This window comes from Microcaecilia unicolor, chromosome 11, assembly GCF_901765095.1.
Source record: "Microcaecilia unicolor chromosome 11, aMicUni1.1, whole genome shotgun sequence".
In the NCBI taxonomy this organism is placed as follows: Eukaryota; Metazoa; Chordata; class Amphibia; order Gymnophiona; family Siphonopidae; genus Microcaecilia; species Microcaecilia unicolor.
Window position 1 is genome coordinate 190,785,513 of NC_044041.1, and position 18,949 is coordinate 190,804,461.

The 18,949-nt window shown below is 50.5% G+C and overlaps 1 protein-coding gene across 1 annotated transcript; it reads left to right on the plus strand.

Annotated features, from left to right (window-relative positions):
• The first annotated feature begins 518 nt into the window (after positions 1-518).
• Positions 519-15,181, plus strand: LOC115480158 (ras-related protein Rab-39B-like). The gene is made up of 3 exons (XM_030218642.1): positions 519-575; positions 868-1,114; positions 14,051-15,181. The coding sequence occupies exons 2-3, from the start codon at positions 900-902 to the stop codon at positions 14,481-14,483; spliced, it is 648 nt and encodes a 215-aa protein (XP_030074502.1). The 5' UTR covers positions 519-575; positions 868-899; the 3' UTR covers positions 14,484-15,181.
• Positions 15,182-18,949: the final 3,768 nt, after the last annotated feature.

Below are 18,949 nucleotides of genomic sequence, written 5' to 3' on the forward strand. Positions count from 1 at the left end.
CTAAAATGTGCCCCCTCACCTTGGGCTCTGGACCCCCCTCCCGCCAAAGTCTGGCTACGCCCCTGGAATATGCCCGGTCTACTACGCCTAATTTAGATGTCAGCGTTTACACCAAGTTTTACTTGACGTAACTGCCTGCAACTAAATGTACTTATGCGGACGGGTGCTCTGTATATTTTTTTCAGCACCAATTTTTTTAGGCATGATATATAGAATCTAGCCCTGTATGGTTAAGCGACCCTAAATAGCCCACACAAATGGCTTCAACGGCCAGCAGCCATTTCTTGCTGTTTTTAAATCACTTTCAATATTCGAACCTCAACTCAAGTGAAGTTCTTTTTCTGTTTCCTGTAATATCTGCAAGTGTTTGCAATAAGCACTGTGCAGGGGATTAGAAAAAGGGGTTAGGAAGCAGAGGGAAGAAGATTCGTTTTAGATTGATATGACGTCCACGTGTTATGCCTTTAAGAAGCCAGTTCGTTTCGGATCCGCCTAACGAAGCATTTTGAAGGAGGAAGTGTCAGAAAAACGTCCAGACAAAGGAAAACTTCGTCATCTGATCTGCTGCCTGCCAGGTCTGTGCTGAGGTGGTCTGGAGGAGGTTCTGTTTTTTGCAATGTGCCTAAATCATTATTGCGCAATAAAGAAGGGGCTTTCCTTCTTGCCACTTCTCTAAACAGTCCTTGAGGCTGCACTTCGGAGCAGTTTGCCTTCTGGCATTGAACCGAAATGACTCCCCTGTGATTGCAGCAACAACAACACGTCCTAACTCGCAGTTGGGTTCCTCCTTCTCTCCGGGCTCTTGTTGCTGCCAAACGCTTAGGTCGCTTTATTTTCTTTCCCGTTTTCCCCCTCTTTGCTTTGTAGGTTGCTCTGAAGGGAGAGGAGCCTGCTGCCACATGGATTCGCTCTGGCATTACCAGTTCCGGATCGTCCTACTGGGAGACTCCACGGTGGGAAAGTCCTCGCTGCTGAAGCGCTACACCGAAGGCACCTTCCTGGACCTCATCAACCAGACGGTGGGGGTGGATTTTTACGTCCAGTTCTTGGAGGTGGAGCCCGGGATCTACGTGAAGCTGCAGTTCTGGGACACGGCCGGACAGGAGCGATTCCGGTATGTGTGTGAATCGATCGGACTTCGTAACCCGTGCACTGTGTAGGTTACTGGATAGCTCGGTGACCAGTCGGACAAAACTATAGACTGTATGAACTTTTTTTTTTTTTTCTGTTGACTTAGGGCCATCGAGTAGACTTATAGCAAAAAATAAAATTAGAGGATGAAACTTCCTGTAGTCAGAAGCCCTGGGCCAAAGATTATAGGAAAATATGATATGACTCCATCACCTATTGTCTTTACCAGAGGGGAAAAAATGTCTACCTGTTTTCAGGTATGACATGACATGTGTGTGTGTGTATTTTGCAATACTGTAAATTTGTTCAGAATTAATACACATTGAAGCTGGAGTCAGTCTGGATACAGTCCTGCCAAAGAGATTTATTTACTTACAGTACTTCCTTACAGGGATGCCAGTTTGAGTAACATAGTAAATGATGGCAGATAAAGACCTGTACGGTCCATCCAGTCTGCCCAACAAGTTAAACTCATTTTACATGGTATGCGATACTTTATACCCGAGTTTGATTTGTCCTTGCCATTCTCAGGGCACAGAGCGTGCCCAGCACTGGTTTTGCTTCCCAATTACCGGCGTCGCCATCCAATCTCCGCTAAGATTCTGTGGATCCAGTGGTGTAGCAAGGGGGGCTGCCACCCGGGGTGGGGTGTTCGCCGTTGCACCCCTCCCCCGGGTGCAGCACGATGACACCCCCCCTCGGCGCATCAACACCCCCCCTCCTGACCCAGTGCCTACCCTCCTCCGTGCAACCAGCTCCCTACCTTAAAAAAAAAAATCGGAATCCGAGGCTAGGCGCAGTGCCTCGCGCCTGCACATAAAAGAAATGTGGACCGTCTCATCGGACCTTCTCTCGCTCTGTCTGTCCCGCCCTTGCGAAAATAGGAAGTTGCGTCAGCGGAGGGCGGGACAGATAGAGCAAGGGAAGGCCCGATGAGACAATCCACATTTCTTTTATGTGCAGTCGCGAGGCACTGCGCCTCGCCTCGGATTCCGATATTTTTTTAAAGGTAGGGAGCTGGTTGGATGGAGGAGGGTAGGCACTGGGTCGGGGGGGGGGGGGTGCCATCGTGCTGCACCCGTGGGGGGGGGAGCTGGCAGGGAGCACCCCCCCTAAGCTGACACCTGGGGCGGACCACCCCTCCTGCCCCCCCTTGCTATGCCACAGTGTGGATCCATTCCTTCTAAACAGGATTCCTTTGTGTTTATCCCACGCATGTTTGAATTCCATTACCCCTGTGGGAGGGCATTTTCTTTCTGTGAAAAACATACTTCCTGACATTACTCCTGAGTCTGCCCGCCTTCAAAATCAATTCATGTCCTTTAGTTGAGGGTGACAGGTCTGTGAAACTTATAAATTGCATGGGATCTTTGGCATGTGAAGTGAAGTTGTCAGAAGGCAGGATGAGGGAGTGATGCCCGCTAGTTTAATTCACCTTCCATTGATTTTATTTTTTTTTAGCAGGGGGGGGGAGATCTCTTTATATTCCATATTAATGTTTCTTCACCTAAAAAAATCTATTGCACAGTTTGGTACAACTAAATATTCCTAGGGCAGGACTGAGGTGCATTGGCAGAGGTAAGTAGGGGGTCTCAGCACTGGAAAAACAGAAGATCTGTTGGGTAGTGCAGATTTAGGTACGTTCGTGAAATCCATTCCATCTGAACAGAAGGTTGCTAGGCTGTATAGAGAGAGACCAGCAGAAGAAAGGGGATGTTGATGCCCCTGTATAAGTCGTTGGTGAGGCCCCACCTGGAGTATTGTGTTCAGTTTTGGAGGCCGTACCTTGCGAAGGATGTAAAAAGAATTGAAGCGGTGCAAAGAAAAGCTACGAGAATGGTATGGGATTTGCGTTACAAGACATATGAGGAGAGACTTGCTGACCTGAACATGTATACCCTGGAGGAAAGGAGAAACAGGGGTCATATGATACAGACGTTCAAATATTTGAAAGGTATTAATCCGCAAACGAACCTTTTCCGTAGATGGGAAGGCGGTAGAACGAGAGGACATGAAATGAGATTGAAGGGGGGCAGACTCAAGAAAAATGTCGGAAAGTATTTTTTCACGAAGAGAGTAGTGGATACTTGGAATGCCCTCCTGCGGGAAGTGGTGGAGATGAAAACGGTAACGGAATTCAAACATGCGTGGGATAAACATAAAGGAATCTTGTTCAGAAGAAATGGATCCTCAGGAGCTTAGCCAAGATTGGATGGCGGAACCGGTGGTGGGAGGCGGGGCTGGTGGTTGGGAGGCGGGGCTAGTGCTGGGCAGACTTCTACGGTCTGTGCCCTGAAAATGACAGATACAAATCAAGGTAAGGTATACACAAAAAGTAGCACATATGAGTTTATCTTGTTGGGCAGACTGGAAAACTCTTTTTATTGGAAAAAACTAAAAACAAATAACATACAAATCAAAAACAAGCCCCTAGCTATACACAGTCCTCCTATCTATGTACACACCCTCCCCTCCTCAATACTACAGTGGAAACTGTGTATTAGAAAAACCCAAGAAAAAAAAACCGGACATGCAAATCAAACCCCAGGCTCCTAGCTAGACATGGTCTGCCTATCTATGTACACCCCCTCCTCAATAATACAATGGATCAACCCCCCCCCCCCCGACCCCCCACAACCCCTTCAGACAACTGGCACACAATCCCCTGGGAAGCATGTCCCCTCATGGTGGCTTAAGCCTCACGTGTCTCCACCACCTCAAAGCCACCCCCACCCCTTTTTCCACCCTTTCCCACTTTGCCGCTTCCTGCACCGCCCTTACCACATCCCAGCTGACTACCTCCGCCGGCCGGACCTCCTGGTACAGGGACACCCTGCAGCGCGCCATCCAGAGGCAGTACCGCAATATCACCGAAATCAGAAAGCGTGTTACCGGATCCCCGCGTCCCCCTCCACCCTCTGGGCCGTACACCCAGTCCGCATAGCTGTAGTTGCGGAAACTGGGGATCTGCAGCAACGAGGAAACCCGGTCAGAGACCTGGACTGTAAATGGGCACCTCACCAGGAAATGCTCCATTGTCTCTTCAGTTCCAGCACATTCCTCCCGTGGGCACCCTCTATCCCGCACATTGCGATATTTCAAATTTCCTCGGACGTACAGTCTACCGTGAAAGGACAGCCACGCCAGGTCTTTATACTTCACCGGGATGCGGTTCGAAGCAATCAACCGTAACCCCTGCTGCATCCGTGGGGCCGGCGCGTCCCTCAGCGCCAGAGGAGCTGAGAACACCTGCGCCCGTACTCTGTCCATCCAGACCCCCCGTTGTCCTGCCTTCACCTCCCCCACCGTCAGCCCCCACACCCTCACCAATTTCACTAGGGTCTTGCAATAACTCACCCCCCCCGGGGCCCCCCTTCGCAGTGCCACTACCCTCCCCCCCTCCCGCCATAGGTCCCAATATCTCGGCCACCACTGCAGGACACTCCTAGCCCACCCCGGTGGCTCCCGCCCTACCGCCCTCCCCAGATTGAACTGCAGGAACAAAGCGCTGAAAAACAGGACTGGGTTTATCATGCCCACCCCCCCCTCCCTCCTAGGCAGATAGGTAACATTCCGTTTTACCGGATTCGTCCTGTTGCCCCAGAGCAGCCGGAAGAACACCCCATACAAGGCCGCGTACTGGCTCTCCGGCAGCAAGCAGATGTAACTGACGAACAGAAACAAAGGAACTAAGTGTGCCTTGATGAGCTGTACCCGCTCCCCCATGGTCATTTTCCACCCCTTCCATCTATCCACCCTCCCCTTCACTTCTTGGAGACACCTATCCCAGTTGTAGAGCCTATAATCCCCCTTCTCGAAATATATTCCCAAGACCCGTATACGTTCCACAGCTGTAGGAAACCTACCTCCCAACTCAAATTGCAGCCCCTGATCCCCAACCCACAGGCTATTGGACTTTTGAAAATTGACCTGCGACGCTGTTGCCTGCGAGTATTCCTGGATCAGGTTCTGCAATCTACCTCCCTCCCTCTGGTCCGCTACCCACACTGTAACGTCATCTGCATACGCCACGACCCTTAACTGGTTATTGTCCCCCACCTCCACCCCTTCCAGCCCCTCCGCCCCCCCCTTCTCCAGCCGTCTTATAAAAGGGTCGATGGCGTATGCATACAACAGCGGGCTGAGTGGGCACCCCTGTCGGACCCCTGCCCCTACCTCAAACCCCTGCCCTCTCCACCCGTTAACCAGGGGGAAACACCCCGCATGCCGATAAAGTAGCTGTAATTGCTCTATCCAGCCCTTCGGAAACCCATAGCGCTCCAAAATGCTCCATAGGACACCCCACTGCACTCTATCAAACGCTTTTTCCTGGTCGAGTGTTACCAACAGCCTACCATGCCCTCCCACTCTACTGCGTTCTACCCCCTCCCGCACCCACGCTGCCGCTTCCAAGACCCCTCTCCCTTTAACCCCACATGCTTGTGAGGCTGCCAGCAAATCCCCAGACACCTGCCTCATTCTCTGGAATAGCATTCGCGCAAAAATTTTCCGATCTGTATTAAGCAGTGCTATAGGCCGCCAGTTGGCCAGCATCGCCGGGTCCTTCCCCTTACTTAGTAGGATAAGAGCCGCCTCCGTCAGGGACCTAGGCAAGGAACCCTCCAACTGGGCTGCCCCCCATACCCTCACCAGGATCGGCACCAGCTGCTCCTTAAAGGCCTGGTAGAACTCAGTTGTTAGCCCATCCGGCCCCGGCGAAGTCTTCCTGTGGAGCGCCCCGATGGCTTCCTCCACCTCCTGTTCTGTCCACGGGTTCAAGAGGGCCTGAAGCTGGGGTCCCCCGTGACCTATCCCCGGGGTTTCTTCCACATAACACTCCATCTGCTCTATATCAATCTGCTGGGCTGAAAGGAACGCCGCAAAGTGGTCCCTCACTGCCCCCAGAATCCCCTCCCTGGTGTCCTGCAGGACCCCCTGTGCGTCCCGTACCCCCTCCATCACCCTGCGCGCCCTCCGCTCCCGGCAGCATGCGAAGGGGTCCGGGCTACACATTTTCCCGAAGTCCCGCTCGTACACCAAGGAGGTGTAGCGGTTGTACTGTACCTGTTCCAGGAGTGCTTGGAGATCATGTATTTCTTCCTCCCTCCCCCCTTGTGAAATCAGTGTGTCCCTCTTTTTCTTTATCGCCATGCCCAACTTTGTCCTTTCCCTCCCCTCCCTTCTCGCCTGTCTGAGAAAGAATCCCCGCGTTCGTCTTTTCACTGTATCCCACCACTCCCCCAATGACTGAAATGCCCCCTGCACTGACACCTGATCTTCCAAAAACCGGCGGTACTCCTCCCGCACCTGCTCGCTACCTAACCACTTTAAATTTAGTCGCCATAGCCCCCTCCCTGGCCTCTGCGCTGCCGCCCCCCCCCACCTGAAGGAGGACCATGTGGTGGTCTGAAAAGTCCACGTCCACGGTTCGTGGACCCCCCAGACAAACCCCCTTCTTTACCAGGAATCTATCGATTCTACTTTTACACTGCCCTCGAAAGAACGTGAACCCCTCCTGTTCCTCACAGAAGGCCACATGCGCGTCTACCAGCTCCGCCTCCCGCATGATCCCTGCCAGCCTCACCCCGTCATAGCCCACCTGTACCGATCGTCCCCCACTATCCTTTTTCCGCAATATGGTGTTAAAATCTCCCCCCCAGACTACTTGGCGCGAAGTGTATAGGTAGGGCTTGATCTTCCCAAAGAGGAGCACCCTTTCCTTCTTGCTTTGGGGCCCGTACACATTCACCACCCTCAGTGCTCTATCCTCCCAAATCGCATCCACAACAAGACATCTCCCCACCCCCAGCTCCACCACTCGCTGAATATTCACCCGGTGGGACTTAAATAAGATCCCCACCCCACCATACCTCTCCCCCGCCAACCCCCACACCGAGGGACCCCACTTCCAGGCCCGCCTTGCCCGCCTGATCACCTCAATGGACCGCAGCCGAGTCTCCTGGAGCAGGAAGCAATCTGCTTGGACCCTCGCGAACCAGTCATACGCTAAACCCTGCTTCTTCGGAGAGGCGATGCTGGCCACATTCAGCGTGGCAAATGTCAACACTAAGCCTGCCATCCTCATTGCGAGTCACGGGTCTGCTCACTCCCAACTTCTTTCCTTATCTCCTGGGATACCCCCTTCTTACCCTGAAGCAGGTCCTCTGCTATGCGGTCTACATCATCCCCTGCCACATCCCCCTCCCCCCCCTGCAGCCGTCCTGTCTGCACCTTACCCCCACCTCCCCCTTTCTTCCTTCCTTTCTTCTTTGCTCTATCCGGACCCACCCCCTGATCCCTCCCTCTCCCCTCTTCACCCCCACCCCCTACCTCCTCCACCGAGTCCTCCACCTCCCCCAAGTCCTCCAAGTCCTCCAGATCCTCCTCTAGCTCCACTCTGTCCCCCCAAGCCTGCACTTGGGCCTTCACCACCTGCCCAGCCCCCTCAGCTTTCCTCTTACTCCCCTTTCCCCTCCCTCCCTCCCTTCCCTCTTCCTCCTCCCTCACCCCTCCCCCTTCCCCCAGAGCCTTCCCGCCCTTCTTCCTACCACCAGTACCCTCCTCCAGTGCTTCCTCATATTTCCGTTTGCCCTCTCCAATCCCCCCTGCCGCCCCCTCTTCCTCCATTAACTCCACCTCTTCTCCTTCCCCCTGTTCTTCCTCCTCCCTCCCAACCTCCCTATCCTCCTCCTCCTCCTCCAACACCTGAAATCTGTTCCCCCCCCTCTTCCCCTGCAGCGACCCCTCCCTGCCCACCCCTAGTTTCCCCCCCCTCCGAAACTTCCCTTTCCTCTGTGGCACTTGTACCCACTCCCCCTCTCCCCCCTGCTCCACTCCTGACCCAGCCCCCTGCCGCCCCCCCTCCTGCATCCCCTCCTTCTCCCCCCCTTGCCCCTCCCTGCCTATCACCCCCTGCCCTATCCCCTCCTCCATTACCCCCCCTCCCCGTCCCTTCCCCCACATATCCCACTCGTTATGGGCCGCCCTAGGGCAGTTCCGATATGCATGGCCTAACCCGCCGCAGAGGTTGCACCTGATCGCGGTGCAGTCCTCTGTGGCATGCTGATCCCCGCATCTTCCACACTTTACCACTGGGCATGACATGCTGAAGTGCCTAAACGAACCACATCTGAAGCACTGCCGCGGCTGCCCCTTGTAAAAGCACAGTATCCTGTCACGACCGATAAAGGCAGCCGAAGGAATGTGCTGGACCACATGGCTCTCCTGTCTCAATTTGACCAGGGCTCCCCAACCTCCTGCCCAAACCCTGCTTGGATCCGGTAACTTTGTAAGTGGGGATCTCAGCTCCGCGTACCTCTGTAGCCAGTAGGCTAAATCTGCCCCAGAGATAGACTCATTTCTCACGAGCAGGGTGATCTGCACCAGGTCCGGCTTGCTGACTGGAATGGCCCTGAGGTCCCGCCACTCCCCCTTTCCCCTCACCCCCTCGTACCTTTCCCAGAATATTTCCATCCCCCTCTGGGTCATGAAGCTCAAGTCATATTCTGGGATGTTGATGGGGTGTATACACGCGTAAAAGTCCTCGGGTATAAACCCCATCCCCATCACCAGCCTCAAGACCCGATCCCTGGAGGGCATTGCCCCCTCCCCTATCCATTTGAGCTGTACCACATTTCGCCGCTTAGGCAGCTGTCCACCCCCTGTCCCCGCTCCCCCCCAACCCCTCCCTGGGCCCTCAAAACCACCCGATCTCCCCCCCTCCCTCCTTCCCCCTCCCTGGACTACTGCCGCAAAGGACTTGGACCCCAGCCCCCACCGCCCCCCCTCCACACTTGTTCCAGCCCTTCCCTCTGCCTCCCCCCCCTTCTGTCCCTCTGCCCCTCCCCTCATCCCTCTCCCTTCCTCAATATCCACCGCCCCCTCCCCCTCCCGTTGTCCCCCGTCCCCTTCCCTCTCAGACAAACATCCAGCAACGTCCATAGTCAGTTCTGCGGCTTGGGCTGCCTCCAACTGATTGTCCTGCCCATCTCCACTTCCTGGAACGTCCCTGCTCGTCCCTGCCACTGCAGGCTCCAGCCTCTGGGCTAATCGCCTCCTCTCCTCTGTCTCCTGGCGATACTCTGGCACCTGCCCAGTCAGGTCTGCAGCTGGCGATACCAGACTCCCTGCTCGCTCTGCCCCCGAACTCCCTCCAACCTCCGGCACCAGGGGCGAAGCCTCCGGAACTCCGCCGCTCCCCTTGGCTCCTCGCTCCCAGCCGTCCTGCTGGCAGGTCTGCTCCACCACCCGCTGCACATCTGTTAGACTTGCCATGTCCACTTCTGTAGTCAACGAAAGTCTCTCAACAATCGGGTTACTTCCCCCTTGCTTCTGGTGCAGTCCCTCCTGCGTTCTCCCAATGGCTGGCGCTTCCCGGGGGCATGGCTTGTCTGTTCCTGATTCCGCCACAGGCTGGCTGTTAGCACCCCCCGATTTCACCTCTTGTAATGGACAGCTGGTCAAATGAGCTCCCAGCTGCTGCCCGCTCCTATTCCTCTCTCTCCGACCCCTCTCCTGTAAACCGCCAGCTACTCCATGCTCAGGGAAGACCTCCCCTGCTCCCGGACTTCGTGGGCGGGGCTTCTCCAGATGCCATGCTGCTTCGGTTTCCACTTCAGTCATTGCAGACCCGGCCAAAAATACCGGAGTCTGCCTCTGCTGACCCTTTTCCAACAGGGCCTCCTTCACGGCAACTGTCTCTGCTGTTTGCACAACTGCAGGTAAGCCCTCTGAGACTTCGACCACCACCTCTGTAGAAAACAGGCTGCTACCTGCGTCTCCCTCTGCTGCCTCCATTATCTGGAGTTTTGAAAAGTTACTGAGTTCTGTCCTCCCCTCCACAGGTAGGATCTCTACTCCAGCCCCCACCTCAGAGCCATGTCCTGCCGCTGCCTCCTTATCCTCTGGCTGCTGGGTAAGTGCTCTGGACTGTGTTGCCAACTGTCTCATGTATTTTAAAGTGGGGTCACCTCTGAACCCAGACAACTCTTTTGAGTCTAATGCTGCTGAAGACACTGAAGCTTGCTGCAACTGTAGTGTTCCTGAACCCCCAGACTGTGGTATTGAAGCCATCCTTTCTCGGTTAACATAGAGCTCCCTCAAAGGATTCACAGAGCCCTTTTTTAAACAGTTCAACAAGTGTTCTTTTTTCCCCAACAACTTTGATATCCGGGCTTCCTCTTTAACATACATTTGTCTGTGCTCCGCTGGGGCAAATTTACACATAGTTCTTGCCATTTTCAGACGTTTTCCTAGCTCCACTACTTCTTTTTCCACCAGCTTAATTCGTCTTACAATATTTACCACACTACTTGCTGGATCATCAGGGTCATAGCTCACTTCAAGGAACTCCTCATCTGACGATCCACTCTCCTCACTCTCACTCTCAGCTGCCTCCAGCAAAGGCTTCTGGCAAACTTCCATCGCCTCTTCCTTCTCCCTTCCTTGGAAGCGCCCTTCTGGGGCCTGTACTATCTTCCTCCCCCCTCCACTGTCTTCTCGCTTACCTTCCGCAAGCTGGGCCATGGAGGGGGAAATGCTCTGATGGCCTCCACTGGGCTGCTTCTCCCTTCGGTCCACTGGACTCCTTTCCCTTCTCCCGGTAGTCAAACCAGGGAGAGAGCCACTCCTTTCGGCCTTCTGGTCCCGGGCCCCAGGAGGCCCCATAGCCTGGGACTTTCCTGAGGCCTTCTCCCCAGGGACCCTCCTCATCTTTGGGGAGGGAGCTAGGTCTCACTCCCTTTCCACTGGAAGTCAGCAGAGCTCTCTAAAACACCTCCTTCCTCCTCAGCAGACTGGATGGACCGTGCAGGTCTTTTTCTGCCGTCATCTACTATGTTACTATGTAGAAAATGATGCAGGGCATCACTGAGATGCATTAGTAGGGCTTTGCATGGTGGGGGGTTGGCTTAGCACTGGGATAGCAGAGGGTGCTGCAAGGTGGCACTGAAATGCATTGGTACAGCTCTGTGTGGGAGTTCTGGTACTGAAATATCAAGGGGTTCTGCAGGGCAAGAGTGAGGTCTATTAGCAGAGCTTTATGTGGTGTCCTCACTATTAGGATGAAAATTGTGTTTCCAACAACTGAAAGAGTAAGGGGCAAGGGTAATGCATTTAATGTACCACCTTTTTGTGGTACAACCAAAGCGGTTTACATATTATTACCAAGTAGAAACACATCCGAATCAATACAAACGTACCTAACTCTGCACTACCCAAGCTGCAAAGGACTCAAATGCAAATCAACTTATTCCAGTTTCTCCTACATAAGCACACAACTGTGGAACGCACTACCAAAAGCCTTGAAAACTACGTACGACCACCTAAACTTCCGGGGAAAAAAAAAAAAAACTAACATGCGGGCATACCCTACCGATCCAACGTAAATGCCTGATCTCTGCAACACAACAAAACTAAAGTACGTAATGGACATAACACAACTCTTCCGTTGTACGATTCCCTAGTGTGGCTGTGCCACATGAACTTTATCTTACCACAATATCACTTTGTATTTATTTACACCGTAGTCTGCAAACACCTCTCCGGTACTATGTAAGCCACATTGGGAAAATGTGGGATACAAATGTAACAAATAAATAAATAAATAAATTATATACAGGTATTTTCTCTGTCCCTAGTGGGCTTACAATCTAAGTTTTGTACTTGGGGCAATGGAGGGTTGAGGGCTCCTTTAACTAAGCAGCGGTAAGCCCAACGTGGGCTTACCGCTCGCTATACAGGCAGTTCCACCGAGCTACTGCAGCAGCCCAGCGGTACTTTCCACCCCTAGCGTGCCGTCATTTCCGGCGCTACAAAATTGTATTTATTTTTGTAGCACCAGAGTGTACCCGGTGGTAATGGGGCACTGCTGTTTACTGCCAGGATAACGCGGGAGCCATTACCACCACCTCAATGGGTAGCGGTAAGGGCTCCCTCCCCCAAAATGGCCGTGTGGCAAGTGCTTTACTTGCTGCCCCGCCATTTCCTGTAGGAAAGTGAGACTTCCCTCTTACCATCTGCAGTAAAAGGGGGCCTCGGCGCGCTTGTAAAACCCGGGGTGTAGCCAGACCTCAGTGGGAGGGGGGCCAGAGCCCGAGGTGGGGGGCACTGTTTAGCTCCCGACCCCCCCCCTGCCCCGCCGCCGCCTCAGGTACCTTGTTTGCTGGCAGGGGTCCCCAATCCCCACCAGCCGAAGAGTCTTCTTCAGCGCCAGTCGTCTCCGGCACCTTCGTTGTGTGATCATCTGTTTCTGACACCTTACGTCCTGCACGGGGCTACATGCACAGTACAGGATGTAAGGCGTCAGAAACAGATGATCACACAACGAAGGCGCTGGAGTCGACCGGCGCTGAAGACTCTTCGGCTGGCAGGGATTGGGGACCCCCGCCAGCAAACAAGGTACCTGATGATGTGGCGGCAGGGCGGGGGGGGGGGGGGGTCAAATGTCGAGGGGCCTGGGCGTAATCTGTGGGGGCCCTGTGTAAAACACACGCCGATGCCAGCGCCGGCCCCCTTTTGCCGCAGCTTAGCAAAAGGGTCCCTAAGTGACTTACCCAGGGTCTGCAGTATTCCCTGCTGTCTTAGTACTGAGCCCTCCAATCCAGGTGTCCAGTTGTACCTCAGTACTGCCATCATGAAGCACTCCCTGCTATTCCAGCGTATAGAGCCGCACAGCTCTGCCAGCATAGCTCAGTCCTGTCCTGCAGAATCCCCTGTTATTCCAGTTCTGAGCTCAAGTAATGCACCAACCATCCATTTCCTATCAAGCCTTCTGGGCTCCATTGTTCCATGCATGGGTTTAGGTGAACTACAGCTCCCAGAATTTTCCAGAATGGATTCCCAAACCCTAGCTCTGTTCAAACAATTATGAAATAACAAGTTATGACTCTGAGGTGGGGAAAGGTGTCTGTTCATTCCATTTTTGAACATATAGTAAATAAAAAGGAAGTAAAAATAAAGAGTTATATAGAAACTTATTTTGTACCTGGAGCAATGCAGGGTTAAGTGACTTGCCCAGAGTCACAAGGAGCTGTAGTGGGACTTGAACCTGGTTCCTCAGGATCAGAGTCCACTGCACTAACCATTAGGCTACTCCTCCCATTAAGAGGACTTTTTATGACAGCAGTAGCATGTGATTCATCTCTGTGAAAGAGAAAGATCTGGAAAGCTGAGCAGGGGAAATACAATGGGCTCTGGGCTTTGTGCTGAGCCAGTTCTCAAAACCTCTTTTTACCAGAAAACGTTTCATTACAGCCTGTCTTAAACCTCCTACCCACTTCCCAGGCTGTTTTCCAGTGCACCTCTTTCCACAAGACTTTATGGACTGAGAGCCAGGATTTCATTTGGAAAGTAATCATGGGGGGGGGGGGGGGGGGCACAGCAATATTTAAGTACATAAGTATTGCCACACTGGGACAGACCAAAGGTCCATCAAGCCCAGCATCCTGTTTTCAGCAGTGGCCAATCCAGGTCACAAATACCTGTAAAGATCCCGAAAAAGTTCAATACATTTTATGCTACTTATCCCAGAAATAGTGGATTTTGCCCCAAGTCAATTTAATAATGGTCTATGGACTTTTCCTTTAGGAAGCCGGCCAGACCTTTTTTTAAACCCCGCCAAGCTAACCGCCTTTACCACATTCTCTGGCAACGAATTCCAGAGTTTAATTACACATTGAGTGAAGAAAAATTTTCTCTGATTCATATTAAATTCACTACTGTGTAGCTTCATTGCATGCTTCCTAGCCCTAGTATTTTTGGAAAGAGTAAACAAACGATTCACGTCTACCTGTTCCACTCCACTCATTATTGAATATTTGTATATAATAGCATTTAAACCTTCACATCTATGTCACGATCGAATGTTGATGATAAATTGTTATTGTTGGCTTAACTGCCTTTCTTTCTGTGTCTGGGCAAGGTCAGTGACAAGGTCATATTACCGGAACTCTGCCGGCGGATTACTGGTGTTTGATTTGACCAACCGCAAGTCTTTTGAGAGTGTCCTGCTGTGGTATCGTGAGGTGACTGAGTGGGTGCAGCCAGTCAAGATGGTGTTCCTGCTGGTGGGCCATAAGAACGACCTGGAGGCACAGCGCCAGGTGCAGCGTGAGGAAGCAGAAACATTTGCTGCCACCTTGGGGATCTCATATATAGAGACCTCAGCCAAAACCAACAGTAATGTGGAGGCTGCTTTTCAGCTGCTGACTCAGGAGATCTACCAGGCTGTAAGCAAGGGGCACTTGGGATCCCAAGAGGACTGGGATGGTGTGAAATGCAGGTTACCCTCCAAGGTCACCGCCAAGGAGGTTGTGATGGTGGAACAGGAGAAGAGAAAGACGTGCCAATGTTAGTAAAACACAGTCGTCAGGAACCAGCCTGTGATCCTGAGACCTAGCCTTCAGTTGCTCCTGAAGAGAGCAGTGGGAATACTCACTGGAATAAAAAGTGAATTTATGACATTTTTATTTTTTTTACTTGCTGACCAGGAAAACTATAGTAAAACAAATGCCTGGCACACAAAGAGAAATTAAGTGACTCCTTCAAAGCGCTGGACTGTCCTGGCCCAGGAATTTTGTTGTTGTTGTTGAGTCAAAGGCCACTGCTCGTCTTCCTTAAATTTAAGACATTCCAAAACCTCATTTAGGGCTTCTTTTACAAAGCTGCGCTAGCGATTCCCACGCGGCAAATGAGAGGAACCTGATAGGAATCGAATGGGCTTCCTCTCATTTAACCAACCAAGAATTGGTAGCACGGCGTTGTAAACAGGCCCTTTGAATATTGTGTACAATTCTGGAGACCACACTTTCAAAAAGATAGAAACAGGAAGGTCAGTGGTCTTTGTCATGAAGTGTTTGGGGATGGACAAAGATCTCACTATGTATACTTTGGAAGAAAAACGGGAACTGGGAGATAGGAGAGAGACATTTAAATACTTAGGTGGCATAAATGCACAGCAGAGAAGGCTTTTTCAATTGAAAGTAAGCTCTGGAACGAGGGGGCATAGGATGAAGGTGAAAGGGGATAGAGTGAGAAGTAACTTGAGGAAATACTTCTTTACAGAAAGGGTGGCGAATTCATGGAACAGCCTCCCGGTGGAAGTGGTGGAGATAAAAACAGTATCTGAATTCAAGAGAGCTTGAGACAAGTAAATGAATGGACAGACTGGATAGGCCATATGGTCTTTATCTGCCTTCTTGTTTCTCTGTTTTTAAAGGGAAAGACAGTCTTCCAGATGATCTAATTCTGTAGACTGTATAGACGTTTGAGCAGAAATGGAGGGGCATTTTCGATATGATATCTAAATCCGACTTAGGACATTTTCTTGAAAATGTCCAAAAACCAAGCATTGAAACTGACCACTTTCAAACTAGAAAAATGTCTATTTTTTTTTTTTTAAATGACCATTTCCTAGATCTTGTTGTGCTTAGTACATCTATCTTTTTGAATCATTAGAAATAAAAAAAAAAACCCATCCAAGTGCAAGATGCACAAAATCAACCAGCTTTCTTACTAGACCGGCCACACAGGCATCCCAGCAGAGCAGTGGGGCACCCCAGGGGGCACTGCAGTGAACTTCACATCAAAGGTCCCAGGTACACATCTCACCATTACCCCCTTATATTTTACTGTACCCAACTATACACCATTACAATATCCCTTAAGGCTGGAGGTGTCACCTATGTGTGGGTACAATAGGTTTTTTTCTTTTTTTTGGGGGGGGGGGGGGGGTGACACTTTTCACCACAAGTGTAATAGTTACAGTGGATTATGGGCCTAGATCGTCAACTCTACGGAGAAACTGCACCCACCACTAGGCTATTGCAGGGACCTGCTTGCTGTCATAGAGGCTGGTATGTACTGTTTCATTTACATCTTTGCAGGGTGGGAGGGGGTCACTGACCACTGAAGGAGTAAGGGGGTGTCATTCCTTTATTCCTCCAATGGTCATTTAGGGCATTTTTTTTTTGGCTTATTCATTAATAAAACAGGTCTAGACCAAAACATCCAACTTATGGTCCTAGATGTTTTTGTTTTGTTCCATTATGGCAGAAAAACTTCCAAGTGTTAAGAACACCCAGATCCCGGCCTTAATGCCATGTGATTTGAACGCATTTCTGATACTTTATAGAAAAATGTCTAAAAATTGGTTTTGAACATGCCAAGTTGGAGAGACAGCTGGGAGGAACTGTGAGAAGTCCTAGTGCAGGCAGTGAAGTGAGCACCTTGGGGTTGCTGGCTGAGGCCCTTCTTTTCCATCATAAAAGGCTGCCCTGCCATGGGACACAGCTGCAGGTGCATGGCCATGTGCCCGAAGGGGCGTGGCGTAAGGGGCATGCTTCACCCCTTTGGAGTCCCTTCGGAGCACATTTGGAGCAAGTTCCACTGCTCTGCCACAATGGGGAAGTGCAAAAGGGTGAAAAAGATCTCTTCAGAGGCAACGAGAGAAGGGACCTATGGATTTACATCTACAGGCACCATTGCCTCTGGTTGCGAACTCACTTTCATCACTGAATGCCTCCCTTTCTCCTGGGGGGGGGGGGGGGGGGTCTTACCCCTCCCCAGTTCATTTTTTCTAGCGAAAAAGGTGCCGGTACTCAAATGCTAGGCCACCCTTCAGGGGTGGGGTGATCACTGAGAGACCCACCCTACAATAGCCAGGCCCCCTGCAAGCAGTCACAGAATCTATGACAAGGTAGAATTGCTGTATGGAACCTGAGCTCTTTCGTTAAAACTTGGGTACCATGGGTCAATTTTAGCAGACAATGGAAAAGTTGCCGGTACTCAGTACCCCCCAAGTACCCCCTCAAAAAAAGCCCTGCCCCTCCCACTCAAACCGCTTCCATGCAGGAAAAATGTTATCCCTCCAAAAGGTGTGGTGACTTGGTATTCAGTTGCTACCCCTGGGCGTGCTTCTCTTTCTAGTGCTGAAGTTAATTCAGGTCCCTCAGCAGGAAAGATACTTTTGTAGTGTTTCTTTTTCCTATGGAGTAAGCACTCTGATGAAAGCTGGTAAAATATTTTTGAAAGATGTTCATGAACTAATTTTCAATATGGAGAAAGCTTTGAAGGACGATGTTGTTGAGGAATTCAAGGATCATGACTAGAAATTTACTATTGTTACTCAAGGATGGGGAGAAAGTGGAATCTCAAGTCGAGCTCTGTCAATCTGCCGCAGATAGCCTGACTATTCATCAAAGATTGGAAGCTTTGGAAAATACTTCCAGGGCTTTTAATCTGCGTTTATTGAACTTTCCACTTACCCATTTTTTTATCACCTAAGGAGCTCCTTAAAATGTACATAAAGGATGTTTACAATTATCTTTTGAAACTTTAGAAGTTAAATCTACTACTACTATAAATAACATGTATAGAATGTTTGTACGTTTGGGAAGCTTGCCAGGTGCCCTTGGCCTGGATTGGCTGCTGTCATGGACAGGATGCTGGGCTCGATGGACCCTTGGTCTTTTCCCAGTGTGGCATTACTTATGTACTTATGTCCTCTACTTGGCTCACTTTTATTACATAGAGCAGTGATTTAACCTATTGTGATGTCATAGTGGCTCATTCCACCAATAAGAGCCAACCTCATTAGTGATGTCACAATGGCTTGATTGTATAGAATGTTTGTACGTTTGGGAAGCTTGCCAGGTGCCCTTGGCCTGGATTGGCCGCTGTCATGGACAGGATGCTGGGCTCGATGGACCCTTGGTCTTTTCCCAGTATGGCATTACTTATGTACTTATAGCGCTACCAGTCGTTGTATTATTCACCTAGGGCTACTAAACAACCCTCTTTGGAGGGTGCATTTGATAATTTATATTCTCCTGATAGTAAATTTTTGGAATCTTCTGAAGAAGGAATATCTAGGGGGTCCTTTTACCAAGGTGTACTGAAAAATGGCCTTTGGTAGTGTAGCTGCGTATTTTGGGCTTGCGCAGATCCATTTTTCAGCGCGCCTGCAAAAAATGCCTTTTTTTTAAATTTTTGCCAGAGACCTCTTCTCATTATCGAGTACTACCTGGTTAAATTATATCTGCTTCAGCCTAAGACCTAACTGGTAGCCTGCTTTTCTACAGGAAGGGTACCATAAACAAATAGCATATATTTACATATATCATATCAAATACCGCAGTCAGTTTGCATGTGTTGTTAACACTGAAAACCTTTGCTGCTCTCAAGGACTGGCATTTTCTACTTTGGATATTAGCTCTATTAATTCTAGTCTTTTAAAAAAGCCTTTACAGAGTCACAAGAAATCCCTTTTCCTTTGATAAGGAAGGAGCCCAGAAAATTCAGAGGCAAAAATACCCATTTCAACATTTTCCTAATCCCTGGGCTTCTGCTAGTGAATACTAAGGCATAAGATTTTACAACTCAGCATTAAGGGATCATTTTCTACAACATCAGTTAGATTTGAGAGACTCATGTTTTGGAGAAAGACAATATACCATGAAAATACCCCCCTTTTTAGCCTCCAGCTGACAAAAAAAAAACAACAAATCAATACAAACTACAGAACTTATTCAGGACTTCCCAAACCAGACCTGGTCACTCGTTTGCCAGACAACTCAGAGGTATATTATTCAATTACAAAAAATGCTGCACTCTTGCTTAGAGGTCCAAAGTTACTTTGCCTAAATCGACTGAGAAGTATCCAAGCATTCCTATCCTAGATACACTATTGTTTTATGTATCTGAGCTTGTATATAGGTTTTATTGTAACTCACTTAGGAATTCGGATTCACGCCGCAAAATTTAGAAGAACCATAACTGACGGGCTTCCGCACGGATGTGTGTATGCCAACAGGTAGCAGCG

What these genes read in the sequence shown, in the direction of transcription:
- LOC115480158 (XM_030218642.1), top strand. Translation starts at nt 900, where the DNA reads ATGGATTCGCTCTGGCATTACCAGTTCCGGATCGTCCTACTGGGAGAC. An exon ending in GCCGGACAGGAGCGATTCCG is followed by an intron (nt 1,115 to 14,050) that starts GTATGTGTGTGA and finishes TGTCTGGGCAAG; the next exon opens with GTCAGTGACAAGGTCATATT.